The following is a 16,637-nucleotide window of genomic DNA, read 5'->3' as shown; positions in this document are numbered from 1 at the left end:
AGCACACGGCCCACTCTCCAGGTGTGGTACAGCAGAAATGGAAAAGTATTTTTTAAAGCAAAACAATGTTTATTCTATGAACTCAAGTTAACCTTTTTAAAACATACAGTGAACATCGTAACAACCATTAATTCAGATACAACCCCCAAAGAATACAACACTAAGTAATCTTACTTTCCTTTTTCCATCCATAAGACTTAAAACAAAACCTTTCAACAGAAGCACATCAGGTTAAAGTCACTACTGAGTGCAGTTATTAGTTTTAAATCACCAAAGGATCGATTTGCATTCTTTAGATTACAGAGACTCTAATACACCTTCTGGCTGTGACTGCAGCTATCCAGCTCTGAAAACGAAAATAAAACACACCCTGCAGCAAACAGCTTAAAACGAAAGTAAAAAGCCGACACAAAGCCCAGCTCCACCCACTCTCTGAGTAATAAACACCCATTTCTTAAAGGTACTCTTACTACAGATACTTATATACACACCCATTTATAAACACCCATTTCTTAAAGGTACTCTCACAAGACAGTGTGTAAAGTCAATCCAAGTGTCTTATAGTAGTGTGATCTCCAGGCTCTACTGACGCAGGGGGAGAGGGGGGGTGGAATTTACCCAATCATCTCCATTCTTGTCAGGAATAGTGGCACAGCGTACTACTCCAACTGGAAAACTGATAACATATTCAGGAAATGTACTCAAATTACCACAGCGATGAGCTACTTCATTCGTGCGGACAGACGAGGAAAGTAGGATTGCTCTTCTTAGTACAATGAGGCTCAAGGGAAGATTTAGAGGCATTCAAAATTATGATTTTTTTTTTTGCTAAAAGTAATATAAACTGCTTCCACTAGAGGGAGGGTCAGAAACCAGAGGAAATAGATTTAAAATAATTTGTAAAACAGGCAGAGGGGGAGATGAGGAGAATTGTTTTTTACACAGTACGTTGGTATAATCGGGAATGCGCTGATAGGAAGGACAGTGGAAGCAGATTTAATACTGTAATAAGCTTTCAAAAGGGAATTTGAAGTTAAAAACAAATCTGGGCTATGTGGAGAGCAAGGCAGTGAATTCAGTTCAAGGAGCTGACACAGACTCCTGACACAGATGAGCAGAATAGGCACTATCTGTGCTGTATGATTGTACCAATTTTGAAATTTTATAAATTGTGTTTCTCTCTTCCCATCTCACCATCTCTTCCTTTGGTCTTTCATTCTCTCCTGCTCTCCTTTTTGTCTCTCTTTCAACTTTTTCTCCATTTCTTTACCTTGCCGTTCCTCCCACTCCTTGCTCCCATTTCACTTGCTCTCCTTTAGCACCAGTTTGTGGCACAGTCTGGCCTGAGCCGGGTCCTGGTACATGAAATAATCGACAAGCTCCGAAACCCAGAGAAACACTCCAACATCCAGGAGGCGGACGATGATGACATTGAGGTGTGTTACCTTATGAGTACTTGTGCTGTAGGTCCCCTTACTGCTTGGGGACCTTTGACCTAACTGGGGCAACAGAGTTAGAGCAGAAACTTCCACTCGTACTGATGCCTCTTGTTAGTGGGGTCACAAAAGACATGCAGGCCCTCTGCTTCCTACTGGCACTGGGGGAAGTGTAGGCCTGTCCCTCCTACTGGGTTTAGGAGAAGTTCAGGATAGTCCTACTGGGATTGGGGGCGGTTCAGGCCTCCGTTCTATTGGGATTGGGGCAAGTGTAGCCCGCCCTCCTTTTTAGATTGGGGCTGTTCACAACTTGTTCCGACTGAGATTGTTGAAGTGTGCTCCTCACTTCTCCAGGAACTGCGTTAGTCAGGCTTCGGTCCTACAGGGGTTGGGGGAAGTACAGGTGTTGGGATCGGGGATTGTCGGGCCTCGGACCTACTAGGATTGGGGGAAGTACAGGTGTCTCAATCCTCCTGGGATTGGTGGAAATACAGGTGTCTCAGTCCTACTGGGGAATTTCAGGCATCAGTCCTGTGGGAACGGACTGGCATCTCACTCTTACTGGAATTGGGCAAAAGTTCCACAGTGCAGTCCAGCATAAGAGAAATCTCTTCATGTCCCTTTCCCCACCCCACACAGTCCAGAAAGCTGCCCCACTGGCTCCCCCAGTGAGTAAAGGGCATTTATAGTGAACAATATCTACAATCTCCCAGCTGTAATATATTTGCCAACAGTAGCTGTTCACGTTCTCTGACAGCTCCCCCATAGTGGAGCCTCTACCCGAGTCCAGTTCATGTTTTCAGGCCTGTGATCCTGAATTATTAGTAACAGGGCAGGGAAGTCAGTGCTTTGTGCTCTGCAAGGATTGGACGTACCTGTCCTGGGAGAATTGGGCAGTGTAGAGGAAACTTTACTCTGTATCTAACACATGCCGTACCCGCTGTGGGCGATTTTGATGGGACAATGTAGGGAGCTTTACTCTGTATCTTGACCTACCTGTCCTGGGAGAGATTGACAGGACAGTGTAGAGGGAGCTTTACTCTGGATCTAACCACAATGAGATACTGGTTTACCCTTTGACCCTGTCTCTTCCATACAGCCTCCTCCTGCCGTCCCGCGCAGGATTCACTCGACTAACCGGCACTCGCAAGCAGAGAGAACAAGCTCAGAAATAAAGCGTAAGTTTACAGATTCCCAGCAAGTTGATTCACTAGGTTTTCTTTGGCCAGTGCTGGCTGGCAGTTTAGTTTGGGAAAAATCCTACAGTAGATTGTACGGGTGCGCGATGGGGTTTGTTGTGAACTTCAAGACCTGGATTTTCTTTTTCCCACCTCAGGAATATTGAGGCGGGAATTCCGTCACCGCCCTTCACCCTGAACCCAGTTTCCATCGATGAATCTGGAACTGAGAGGTTATCCTTATCAGGAAGAGTGAACCGGCTGAGGCTTGTCTTTCTACGAAAGAGAACAGTAAGGAGTCTTACAACACCAGGTTAAATTCCAACAGGTTTGTTTCAAACACTAGCTTTCGGAGCGCTGCTCCTTCCTCAGGTGAATGATTCACCTGAGGAAGGAGCAGCGCTCCGAAAGCTAGTGATTTGAAACAAACCTGTTGGGACTTTAACCTGGTGTTGTGAGACTTCTTACTGTGCTCACCCCAGTCCAACGCTGGCACCTCCACATCATTACGAAAGAGAAGACTATGCTGATACCCTGATACAGGGTTTAAAAATTAGAAGGGACTTGATAAGCTGGACATAGAGAAGATGCTTCTACTTACGAGGTAGTCCAAAACTAGGCATCATAAATAGAAGGTGGTCACCAATAAATCCGATCGGAAATTCAGGGGAAATCTCTCTCCTCAGAGTAATGAGAACGTGAAAATCACAACCAAGAGGACTAGCTGGGGCAAATAGCATTGATCTATTTAAGGAGGAGATAGATAAAGCCAAGGGGCGAAAGTGTTAGGAAATGTTGATGGGATTAAATGAAGAAGGAGTGGGAGGAAATTGGTGTGGAGCATTAACACCTGCATAGACCGGTTGGACCAAATGGCCTGTTCCTGTCCTATAATTCTTTGTAATTCCATGTTTCCTAATTGGATATTTCACCGTGAGGGCTCCAAGTCTGATTCCCGCCACTCAAGAGGCCTCCAAGAAATTCCTGGCCTGCGTGCAGGCCTAAAAAAGACCAGGCCCAAAGGGAGGAAGTGGAACCCAGTAAGGGGCACTCTGCAGCAGAAAGGGGGCCAGTGCTCTCCCACCGCTACCCCAGGCATCCCCAGTCATCCTTCTCTTGGCTATCCCCACAGGGCAGTGAACCAAAGCAGGCAAACGGAGTTTCACTGCCATGGTTTCCACATGGTGGTGGGATTGAGGAGGTCATTGTCAGGGGGTGTGAGGGCAGGGGACATCGATGTCAGGGTGGGGAGGCTGCAACGCCCCAGAGATTTCTCTCCCCCCCCCCCCCCCCCACCCTCGCAAAAAAATGTCCTGCCCTCAATTTGTGGCAGGTTAGCAATAAACAACAACAAAAAAACAGGTCCAAAATGTGGCTGCGAACGTTAGGTTCCAGAATGTTCCATCATATGTGAAACTGTTGAGGTGCTTTATCTCTTGATCAAGTAAACCAAGGAGAAACTTTTTACACCCTTAGAAAGGTCAGGAACCAGAGGATTTAAAAGCATTCACAATAAAACTAGAGGAAACATTTTTTTTTTAGTAAGTTCTTATAATCCAAAATGCTCTGTCTGTGAGGGCAGTGGAAGCAGATTCAATAGTAATTTACAAAAGGGAATTGGTTGGATATTTGAAAAGGAAGCACAGTGGCACAGCGGTTAGCACTGCTGCCTCACAGCGCCAGGGACCAGGGTTCAATTCCGTCCTCTGTGCGGAATTTGCACTTTCTCCCTGTGTCTGCGTGGGTTTCCTCCGGTTTTCTCCCACGGATTAGGTGGACTGGCCATGCTAAATTGTCCCTTTGTGTCCAAAAGATTAGTAGGGTTACGGGGATAGGGTGGAGGCATGGGCTTAAGTAGGGTGCTCTTTCCAAGGGCCGGTGCAGACTCGATGGGCCGAGTGGCCTCCTTCTGCACTGTGAATTCTATGCATTTCTAGAGTGACTTGGAAAGAGCCAGATCAGCGGGCACCAATTGGACAGCTCTTTATATAGCCGGCACAGGCTCGAAAGGCCGAATGGCCTCCTTCTGAGCTATATAATTCCAAGATGAGGAAGGATGGTCTGGATCTCCCAGCCCAGCTCTGTTTAGAGTCAATTCACTGAGCACCCTTTAATACAAATGTGATGATTATCTGGAAAGTGTTGCAGGGATGGACTTCAACAGATTAAACTCATCAATGCTCAAATGGATGTCCTACCTGGACAAGGAGTGCCCCATACTGGGAGGTTATGTGATTCCAACTAGTTAATCTCCAACTGCACCCCTGTGGGCACACTCAGAGTCAAAAAATGGATTGCCTCCGCCAATGTACACTTCATAATCTCCTGACCTCAGTCAGCCCGGTGAGTCGCAATAGCAAAATAAATACTGTGTACTCTGCATGAAGCAACTGGAGAGCCAGCATGAGAATAAAATAGTGCTCACGCTACTGGGTTGGCCAGTCCGAGGTCTGGAATCCCACCATGGCAGCTGGGAGAATGTAACTTCAATGAACGAAAAAAATCAGGAATAAACCAGCCGTGGGCGTGATTCTGCGGGAATCGGCGGGGCGGGCAACTCCGGCGGGAAGGAGTGGCGTGAACCACTCCGGCGTCTGGCCGCTCCGAAGGTGCGGAGGATCCGCACCTTCAGGGGCTAGGCTGGCGCCGGAGTGGTTTGCGTCGTGCCAACCAGCGGGGAAGGGGCTTGGCACCACGCCAACCGGCGCCGAAGGGTCTCCGCCGGCCAGCGCGAGTTGGCGCATGCACGGGAGCGCCAGCGTGTGCTGGCATCATCCCAGCGCTTGCGCTGGGGGGATCCTCTTCGCTTGGGCACACTCAGAGTCAAAAAATGGATTGCCTCTGCCAATGTACACTTCATAATGGCCATGGCGGAGGACCACAGCGGCCGATGCGGAAGAATAGAGTGCCCCCACGGCACAGGCACGCGGATCGGTGGGCCCCGATCACGGGCCAGGCCACCATGGGGGCACCTCCCGGGGCCAGATCCCCCCCGTGCCCCCCCCCCCCCCGAGGACCCCGGAGGCCGCCCCGCCGCCAGGTCCCGCCGGTAAGGACCTAGTCTAATTTATGCCAGCGGGATCGGCAAAAAAAAAAAACAGGCGGCCACTCGGCCCATCGCGGGCCGGAGAATCGCCAGGAGGGCCGCTGCTAGCGGCCGCCACCCGGTGCGACCTGATTCCCGCCCCCACCAAATCCCCGCTGCTGGAGAATTTGGCAGCCGGCGGGGGCGGGATTCACGCCGCCCCCCCCAGCGATTCTCCGACCCGGCGGGGGGTCCGAGAATCCCGCCCCCTGGACTCTTTAATAATAATAATCATGAAAATACTGAATTGTTGCAAACCCATCTGGTTCACTAATTCCCTTCAGGGAAGGAAATCTGCCGTCCTGACCAGGTCTGGCCTACCTGTGACACCAGAACCACAGCAAATGTGGTTGACTCTTAAATGCCGCTCTGCAATAGGCTGGAATCTCAATTTATGGTCAACTGGAAATGGGCAACAAATCGTTTCCTTGCCAATGATGCTCACATCTCAAAATCAAACAAAAAGATGCGACTCACACGCTTTGCGGTTACCAGGCAGATACATCGGGAGAAGTTTTTCCCCCCCCCCAAGTGAATATTGGAGGCAGCTTGTAGTTTTGTGTTTTTTGGGCGTTTATCTCCCGGTTCGATGTCCTGAAGTTGGACTGAGTTTCAGTGGGAGAGCTGCTGCAGAGCTTGGCAGACTTGGTGACAAATATCAGCTCAATGAAAGAATGCCCCTTAAAGATTTGACGGCTTCTGACAACCTGACCGTGTTTTTGCAGTTCACCAGATTCAATTTGAACAAGCCATACAGAGGGAGGAGTCCTGGCAGAATAAGGTGAGGCTTTACGTCGGTCAACCTGGAGTCACCCAGCAGAAATCCTGGGCGCGATTCTCCTGGCCCCGCGCCGGGCCGGAAAATCGCCGCAACCGCGCCACGCGCCCCGACGCCGTTCTCCGGGGTGAGGAGAATCGCCGCCATTTGCGGCGGTGTGTTTGGCGCGGCGCTGGAGGCGGGCCGCTGTACGGGGCAGGGCCGCCGATTCTCCGGCCCGGGTGGGCCGAGCGGCCGGGGGGAAAAAGCAGAGTCCCGTCGGCTCCGTCCACACCTGGTCGCTGCCGGCAGGAACTCGGGGGGTTCCTGTGGGGGGGGGGGCTCCATCCCCGGGGGGCGGCCTCCGATGGGGTCTGGCCCACGATCGGGGCCCACCGATCGGCGGGCCGGCCAACCCCCCCCCCCCCCCCCCCCCCCTCGGGCCTACTTTGTTGCGCGTCCGGCCCCAGAACCCCCGCGCCATGTTGCGTCCGGGCCGGTGCGTTCCGTAAAGGCACCGCGCATGCGCGGGTTGGCGCCGCCCCCAGTGCACGCCAGGAAGTGAGGCTGGAGCGGCTTCAACCGCTCCAGTGCTGGCCCCCAATCGCTAGTGCCTGGGCCCGTTTTGCGACGGCGTTCACGACGGCGCGGACACTCTAGCCCGCGATCGGAGAATCACACCCCCTGTGACAACCTGAGTGGTGCAGACAGCAATTGAATAGCACAGTCACTGTGAATGGGGCAATGAGGAGGACACACTTGCATTTATATAGTTCCTTGCTCATCCTCCAGAGCTCCCAAAGTGCCTCACTGACAATGTGGCATTCCTGAATAGTTGCAGTGTGGGAAACACAATATCCAATTTGCAAAGTCCCGCAAACACTAAATATAATACTGACCCGTTATTGATTGAGGGGCAAGTATTTCCCCAGGGCAATGGGGGGTACTCCCCTGCTCTACTTTAAAATAGCTCTGTGTGATTGTTCACCTCTGCTTGGGAGGTCATCGCTTCTGACATACAGCGTTTCTGATAACGCAGCACTCCCTCAGTACTGAATGTCAGCTGGAACTTTGTGTTCAGGATCCTGGAGCAGTATTTGAATACACAACCTTCCGATAGGGAGGTAAAAGCACTATCCACTGAGCCTTGGCTGACAGGTTTATATTCCATCCCAAATTGTTCAGATATGGGTTATGCTCCAGTATAAGTCAGGAACCGGGTGAGGGAGGGGGTCCTCCTGTCAGAGACACAGACACTGGGGCTGAGAAATGCCACTTTTGGTCCATTCCAAAGGGTATCCTGTGGCTTGCTGCATGATCCGTCCCATCATCCCTCACCCCACACTGTCCAGACTGACACTGCCTGAGTCCTCACACTCCAGGCCGACCCTGTCTGACCCCATACTATTCAAACTGACCCTGTCGGACCCCACACAGCTCAGTCTGACCCCACACTATCCTGGCTGACCCAGTCTGACCATACACCATCTAGACTGACCCTATCAGAGTCTTCACACCAGCCTGACCATGTCTGACCCCACATAGTCCAGTCTGACCCTGCCTGACCCCACATAGTCCAGCCTGACCCTGGCTGACCCCACATAGTCCAGTCTGACCCTGGCTGACCCCACATAGTCCAGTCTGACCCTGGCTGAACCCCACATAGTCCAGTCTGACCCTGGCTGACCCCACATAGTCCAGTCTGACCCTGGCTGACCCCACATAGTCCAGTCTGACCCTGGCTGACCCCACATAGTCCAGTCTGACCCTGTTGGACCTCCTACCATCCAGACTGACCCTGTGTGACCCCCGCACAGTCCAGTGTGACCCAGACTGACCATACACCATCTAGACTGAGCCTATCAGAGTCTTCACACTCAAGCCTGACCTTGTCTGACCCCACATAGTCCACCCTGACCCTGTCTGACCCCACACAGCCCAGTCTGACCCTGTCTGACCCCACACAGCCCAGTCTGACCCTGTCTGACCCCACATAGTCCACCCTGACCCTGTCTGACCCCACACAGTCCAGTCTGACCCTGTCTGACCCCACACAGTCCAGTGTGACACTGTGTGACCCTACAAAGTCTGGGACTCTGCCTGAACCCACACAGTCCATTCTAATCCTGCCTGAACTCTCAAAGTCCAGTCTTGCCAGTCTGAACCCTCACAATCCAGTCTGACCCCTTACAGTCGTCTGACCCCTTACAGTCCAGTCTGACCCCTTACAGTCCAGTCTGACCCCTCACAGTCCAGTCTGACCCCTCACAGTCCAGTCTGACCCCTCACAGTCCAGTCTGACCCCTCACAGTCCACTCTGACCCCTCACAGTCCACTCTGACCCCTCACAATCCACTCTGAACCCTCACAGCCCAGTCTGACCCCTCATACTCCACTCTGACCCCTCACAGTCCACTCTGACCCCTCACAGTCCAGTCTGACCCCTCACAGTCCAGTCTGAACCCTCACAGCCCAGTCTGACCCCTCATACTCCACTCTGACCCCTCACAGTCCACTCTGACCCCTCACAGTCCACTCTGACCCCTCATACTCCAGTCTGACCCCTCATACTCCAGTCTGACCCCTCACAGTCCAGTCTGACCCCTCACAGTCCAGTCTGACCCCTCACAGTCCAGTCTGACCCCTCACAGTCCAGTCTGACCCCTCACAGTCCAGTCTGACCCCTCACAGTCCAGTCTGACCCCTCACAGTCCACTCTGACCCCTCATACTCCAGTCTGACCCCTCATACTCCAGTCTGACCCCTCACAGTCCAGTCTGACCCCTCACAGTCCAGTCTGACCCCTCACAGTCCAGTCTGACCCCTCACAGCCCTGTCTGACCCCTCACAGCCCTGTCTGACCCCTCACAGTCCACTCTGACCCCTCACAGTCCAGTCTGACCCCTCACAGTCCACTCTGACCCCTCACAGCCCTGTCTGACCCCTCACAGCCCTGTCTGACCCCTCACAGCCCTGTCTGACCCCTCACAGTCCACTCTGACCCCTCACAGTCCAGTCTGACCCCTCACAGTCCAGTCTGACCCCTCACAGTCCAGTCTGACCCCTCACAGTCCACTCTGACCCCTCACAGTCCAGTCTGACCCCTCACAGTCCACTCTGACCCCTCACAGTCCAGTCTGACCCCTCACAGTCCACTCTGACCCCTCACAGTCCACTCTGACCCCTCACAGTCCAGTCTGACCCCTCACAGTCCAGTCTGACCCCTCACAGTCCAGTCTGACCCCTCACAGTCCAGTCTGACCCCTCACAGTCCAGTCTGACCCCTCACAGTCCAGTCTGACCCCTCATACTCCAGTCTGACCCCTCACAGTCCAGTCTGAACCCTCACAGCCCAGTCTGACCCCTCATACTCCACTCTGACCCCTCACAGTCCACTCTGACCCCTCACAGTCCACTCTGACCCCTCATACTCCAGTCTGACCCCTCATACTCCAGTCTGACCCCTCACAGTCCAGTCTGACCCCTCACAGTCCAGTCTGACCCCTCACAGTCCAGTCTGACCCCTCACAGTCCAGTCTGACCCCTCACAGTCCAGTCTGACCCCTCATACTCCAGTCTGACCCCTCACAGTCCAGTCTGACCCCTCACAGTCCAGTCTGACCCCTCACAGTCCAGTCTGACCCCTCACAGTCCAGTCTGACCCCTCACAGTCCAGTCTGACCCCTCATACTCCAGTCTGAACCCTCACAGTCCAGTCTGAACCCTCACAGCCCAGTCTGACCCCTCATACTCCAGTCTGACCCCTCACAGTCCAGTCTGACCCCTCATACTCCAGTCTGACCCCTCACAGTCCAGTCTGACCCCTCACAGTCCACTCTGACCCCTCACAGTCCAGTCTGACCCCTCACAGTCCAGTCTGACCCCTCACAATCCACTCTGAACCCTCACAATCCAGTCTGAACCCTCACAGTCCACTCTGACCCCTCACAGTCCAGTCTGACCCCTCACAATCCAGTCTGACCCCTCACAGTCCAGTCTGACCCCTCATACTCCAGTCTGACCCCTCACAGTCCAGTCTGACCCCTCACACTCCAGTCTGACCCCTCACAGTCCAGTCTGAACCCTCACAGTCCAGTCTGACCCCTCACAGTCCAGTCTGACCGCTCATACTCCAGTCTGACCCCTCACAGTCCAGTCTGACCCCTCATACTCCAGTCTGACCCCTCACAGTCCAGTCTGACCCCTCATACTCCAGTCTGACCCCTCACAGTCCACTCTGACCCCTCACAGTCCAGTCTGACCCCTCACAATCCAGTCTGACCCCTCACAGTCCAGTCTGACCCCTCATACTCCAGTCTGACCCCTCACAGTCCAGTCTGACCCCTCACACTCCAGTCTGACCCCTCACAGTCCAGTCTGAACCCTCACAGTCCAGTCTGACCCCTCACAGTCCAGTCTGACCGCTCATACTCCAGTCTGACCCCTCACAGTCCAGTCTGACCCCTCATACTCCAGTCTGACCCCTCACAGTCCAGTCTGACCCCTCATACTCCAGTCTGACCCCTCACAGTCCAGTCTGACCCCTCACAGTCCAGTCTGACCCCTCACAGTCCACTCTGACCCCTCACAGTCCAGTCTGACCCCTCACAATCCAGTCTGACCCCTCACAGTCCAGTCTGACCCCTCATACTCCAGTCTGACCCCTCACAGTCCAGTCTGACCCCTCACACTCCAGTCTGACCCCTCACAGTCCAGTCTGAACCCTCACAGCCCAGTCTGACCCCTCATACTCCAGTCTGACCCCTCACAGTCCAGTCTGACCCCTCATACTCCAGTCTGACCCCTCACAGCCCAGTCTGACCGCTCATACTCCAGTCTGACCCCTCACAGTCCAGTCTGACCCCTCATACTCCAGTCTGACCCCTCACAGTCCAGTCTGACCCCTCACAGTCCACTCTGACCCCTCACAGTCCAGTCTGACCCCTCACAGTCCAGTCTGACCCCTCACAGTCCAGTCTGACCCCTCATACTCCAGTCTGACCCCTCACAGTCCAGTCTGACCCCTCACAGTCCACTCTGACCCCTCACAGTCCAGTCTGACCCCTCACAGTCCAGTCTGACCCCTCACAATCCACTCTGAACCCTCACAATCCAGTCTGAACCCTCACAGTCCACTCAGACCCCTCACAGTCCACTCTGACCCCTCACAGTCCAGTCTGACCCCTCACAATCCACTCTGACCCCTCACAGTCCAGTCTGACCCCTCACAGTCCAGTCTGACCCCTCACAGTCCACTCTGACCCCTCACAGTCCAGTCTGACCCCTCACAGTCCAGTCTGACCCCTCACAATCCACTCTGAACCCTCACAATCCAGTCTGACCCCTCACAGTCCAGTCTGACCCCTCACAGTCCAGTCTGACCCCTCACAATCCACTCTGAACCCTCACAATCCAGTCTGAACCCTCACAGCCCAGTCTGACCCCTCATACTCCAGTCTGACCCCTCACAGTCCAGTCTGACCCCTCACAGTCCAGTCTGACCCCTCACAGTCCACTCTGACCCCTCATACTCCAGTCTGACCCCTCACAGTCCAGTCTGACCCCTCACAGTCCAGTCTGACCCCTCACAGTCCAGTCTGACCCCTTACAGTCCAGTCTGACCCCTCACAGTCCAGTCTGACCCCTCACAGTCCACTCTGAACCCTCACAATCCAGTCTGAACCCTCACAGTCCACTCTGACCCCTCACAGTCCACTCTGACCCCTCACAGTCCAGTCTGACCCCTCACAGTCCACTCTGACCCCTCACAGTCCAGTCTGACCCCTCACAGCCCTGTCTGACCCCTCATACTCCAGTCTGACCCCTCATACTCCAGTCTGACCCCTCATAGTCCAGTCTGACCCCTCACAGTCCAGTCTGACCCCTCATACTCCAGTCTGACCCCTCACAGTCCAGTCTGACCCCTCACAGTCCACTCTGACCCCTCACAGTCCAGTCTGACCCCTCACAGCCCTGTCTGACCCCTCATACTCCAGTCTGACCCCTCATACTCCAGTCTGACCCCTCACAGTCCAGTCTGACCCCTCACAATCCAGTCTGACCCCTCACAGTCCAGTCTGACCCCTCATACTCCAGTCTGACCCCTCATAGTCCACTCTGACCCCTCACAGCCCAGTCTGACCCTGTCTGACCCCATACAGTAAAGTTTTGCTCCACCCAGTTCAGTTCTCTTTGATCCCCAACAGTCTGGAAGGCCCCATCTTTTGAACATTTTTCCTGCTGTGTGGAAGTTGCCTTCAGTCATGGCTGTGGTCCAATCATGAATACTGGTTTAAATCTCCGTCCATTAGTAACTGAGGGAGACTCTGCGAGCCAGGGGCACAAGAGTGTTGGAGAATCAGTTCATGACTTTATTTATTCTGAATTTATTCTCTTCATCCAGGTTCAGCCTGTGGAGCAGAATTCCGGTTCCTCGCTAAGTGTGTCCGTTTCTGGAAGGACGGCCAGGTGAGATGGTCACCTTCAGGGGCTGTGTGGCTCAGAGACACAGCTGAATGTGCAATTCCATATGTTAATGTGAACACGTGAATCTGTATCTATTTGTGCACAAGCATGTATAGTTGCATGTTTGCCAGTCTGTTTACATGTGTTTGCATGTGTATGAGTGTGTGCATGTTAGAATGTGTATTTACATGTGTGCACAGTTACATCTGTGTGTAGGTCTGTGTTTCTATGTGTGTTTAGGTGTGCACACATGTAGGCAGTAGCATAGTGGTATTGTCACAGGACTAGTAATCCAGAGGCCTGGGTAATGCACTGGTAGACTGGGGAGCGGGTTCAAATCCCTCCACAATCGATGGTGAAATTTGAATTAAGGTTTGGAACTAAAAGTCTAATGATGATCAGGAAACCATTGTCGATTTCCATAGAAACCCATCACTAATCATAGAATTTACAGTGCAGAAGGAGGCCATTCGGCCCATCGAGTCTGCACCAGCTCTTGGAAAGAGCACCCTACCCAGGCCCACACCTCCACCCTATCCCCATAACCCAGTAACCCCACCTAACACTAAGGGCAATTTTGGACACTAAGGACAATTTAGCGCGGCCAATCCACCTAACCTGCACATCTTTGGACGGTGGGAGGAAACCGGAGCACCCGGAGGAAACCCACGCACACACGGGGAGGATGTGCAGACTCCGCACAGACAGGGACCCAAGCCGGAATCGAACCTGGGACCCTGGAGCTGTGAAGCAATTGTGCTATCCACAATGTCCCTTAGGGAAGGAAATCTGCCATCCTTACCCTGCCTGGCCTCCCAGCTAGTACAGGGGGAGCTCCCTACGTGTCCAAATAATGCTAGCGTATCTTTTATATACCCGTGAAATAGTAGGCAGGGCTTCTGGTTCGTGTATTATTCAAAAAGTCAATAATGCAGTGCTTCCTCATCAAGCCTCAGCAAGATTATATGACCAAGTTCTGAGCTTACAACCCTTCTCACTCCTCAGTAGGAATCCTACTGAGCTGGCACACAATTATACTCCTCGACCTTTGGCCTTGCTTTCCCAAAACTGTGAATCAGGTAGTAGCAATAATCAGGGTCATTCCTCCGTTAGTTTTCATCCCTTTTTAGTGGAAGAACATGGACTGAAAACTGCATCTCCCCCTGGTGCCGTGGATGAGATTGGAAATTGGTCACGGACAAGGACCATAAATCTAATCGTATGTTCTTCCATTCCAAAATTAATTGTATATTTAAGGGAAGCAGTGGCGTAGTGGTATTGTCACTGGGCTCGTAATTTGAAGGCCCAGGGTAATGCTCTGGGGACCCAGGTTCGAATCCCACCATGGCAGATGGTGAAATTTGAACTGTATGAACTCTGGAATTAAAAGTCGAATGATGACCATGGAACTATTGTCAATTGTCACAAAAACCCATCCGGTTCACTAATGTCCTTTGGGGAAGGAAATCTGACGTCCTTACCTGGTCTGCCCTACATGTAACCCCAGACCCATAGCAATGTGGTTAATGCCCCCTCATTGGGCAGCACTGTGGCTTCACAGCGCCATGGTCCCAGGTTCGATTCCCCGCTGGGTCACTATCTGTGCGGAGTCTGCACGTTCTCCCCGTGTGTGCGTGGGTTTCCTCCGGGTGCTCCGGTTTCCTCCCACAGTCCAAAGACGTGTAGGTTAGGTGGATTGGCTGTGATAAATTGCCCTTAGTGACCAAAAGGTTTAGGAGGAGTTATTGGGTTACGGGGATAGGGTGGAAGTGAGGGCTTAAGTGAGACGGTGCATACTCGATGGGCCGAATGGCCTCCTTCTGCACTGTATGTTCTATGTTCTAAGGGCAATTGGGGATGGGCAATAAATGGTTGCCCAGTCAGTGATGCTCAAATGCAATGAATAAAAAATGTTTGTACATGTTTAAATGTATACTGATGTATGCATATTACATGTGTCTTTACATGTGTGTGTGGTTATATGTCTGTACAGCTGATGTTGGGGAGGGCACTGAGGACCACAGATGGGGGAGAGTGAATCATATGGAAAAGAAATAAGCAAATAAATGCTGAAACTCACGGCTGAAATCTGTCTGTTTGCAGGGGGAAGACATCGGATTCAGATGATGATTACGATGATGTTGCCGTGTAGGTGATGGTTCTTGTGTCAGAGTCTGATGCCCGTGGCGGCGAAGGGAGCGGTACACTAACTGATCACCTTCCCCATTCAAATGGGGCAAACCAAAACCTGACTCGCCAATTCTCACTAGCAATGTCTCAGCTGTACCAGCCTCACCCGAGGCTTTCCAACACCCAACAGGACATATCGCACCTCTGACAGCCCTAACCAGGCTCTGTCTCTCCGCACTGAATAGTGAACATTGCTCAGGTTGAGATTCGTGTCTCGCTACCCAGTGCACCATTTCTGGTGAAGAGGGCAGTGCTTAAAGTCTGCGTGTGTGCGCCCTTTTATTATTTACATGCCTAGAGGTGATTTTGGTATCCCTTTTGTGTTAGCTGCCAGTCTCTTTTCATACTCTCTCTTTGCTTCTCTATTTGCTTCTTCGCACTGGGCGGCGCAGTGGTTAGCACTGCTGCCTACGGCACTGAGGACCCGGGTTCGAATCGCAGCCCCGGGTCACTGTCTGTGTGGAGTTTGCACATTCTCCCCGTGTCTGCGTGGGTCTCACTCCCACAACCCAAAGATGTGCAGGTTAAATGGACTGGCAATGCTGAATTGCCCCTTAATTGGAAAATAATAATTGGGTACTCTAAATTTTTTTTTTTTTTTAAAGTGTGCTTCTTCACTTCCCCTCTGACCTCTCTGTATTCAGCCCGGTTCTCAATTGTAGTTTCTACCTGACACCTGTCAGAAGCACATCTTTCCTTCTTTCTCTTAATTTCTACCTCCTCCTTCATCCACGGAGCTCTGGATTTGCTTGCTCCACCTTGTCCTTTCGAGGGAACATACCTTTGACTGTGCCTGAATCATCTCTTCTTCGAAGGTTGACCATTGATTGGCTACTGCTTTTCTTGCCAACTTTTGGCTCCCAATTTATTTGGCCCAGACTCGTCCTTATCCCATGATGGCTTCCCTCCAGTTACACTGAACTGTTCTTTGTCCTTTTCCACGGTCAGCCTAAACCTTATGATTACAATGTTCTCCCTGAATGTCCTCCCACCGACACTTGATCCGCTTGGCCCTCCTCATTCCCAACCACCAGGTCCAGCAGCATTGGACTGGAAACATCTTACTGAAGAAACTTTTCATGAATACAGTCTAGGAACGTTGACCTCTCTGTCCTTTACACTAATACTATCCCAGTCTATATTTGGACAATTTAGCGGGCAGCACGGTAGCACAAGTGGATAGCACTGTGGCTTCACAGCGCCAGGGTCCCAGGTTCGATTCCCCACCGGGTCACTGTCTGTGCGGAGTTTGCACGTTCTCCCCGTGTCTGCGTGGGTTTCCTCCGGGTGCTCCGGTTTCCTCCCACAGTCCAAAGATGTGCAGTTTAGGTGGATTGGCCATGATAGATTGTCCTTAGTGTCCAAAACAAGGTTAGGAGGGTTTATTGGGTTACGGGGATAGGGTGGAAGTGAGGGCTTAAGTGGGTCGGTGCAGACTCGATGGGCCGAATGGCATCCTTCAGTACTGTATGTTATATGGTCTATGATCTAATTGAAGTCCCCACTTTCCATAATGTTTGCACTCT

At 52.3% G+C, this 16,637-nt stretch overlaps 1 protein-coding gene across 1 annotated transcript in view; it reads left to right on the top strand.

Moving 5' to 3' along the window:
• Window positions 1-16,637, top strand: part of LOC140402404 (mitogen-activated protein kinase kinase kinase kinase 5-like) — a 211,746-nt gene that overhangs the window by 140,293 nt on the left and 54,816 nt on the right. Inside the window, exons 12-16 of the mRNA XM_072490159.1 lie at window positions 1,320-1,436; window positions 2,536-2,614; window positions 6,425-6,480; window positions 12,860-12,924; window positions 15,025-15,069. Of these exons, the coding sequence (XP_072346260.1) occupies window positions 1,320-1,436; window positions 2,536-2,614; window positions 6,425-6,480; window positions 12,860-12,924; window positions 15,025-15,069 (362 nt within the window). The remainder of the gene's footprint in view (window positions 1-1,319; window positions 1,437-2,535; window positions 2,615-6,424; window positions 6,481-12,859; window positions 12,925-15,024; window positions 15,070-16,637) is intronic.

This window comes from Scyliorhinus torazame, chromosome 25, assembly GCF_047496885.1.
Source record: "Scyliorhinus torazame isolate Kashiwa2021f chromosome 25, sScyTor2.1, whole genome shotgun sequence".
NCBI classification, from domain to species: domain Eukaryota; kingdom Metazoa; phylum Chordata; class Chondrichthyes; order Carcharhiniformes; family Scyliorhinidae; genus Scyliorhinus; species Scyliorhinus torazame.
This window is presented reverse-complemented; position numbering and strand designations above follow the sequence as displayed.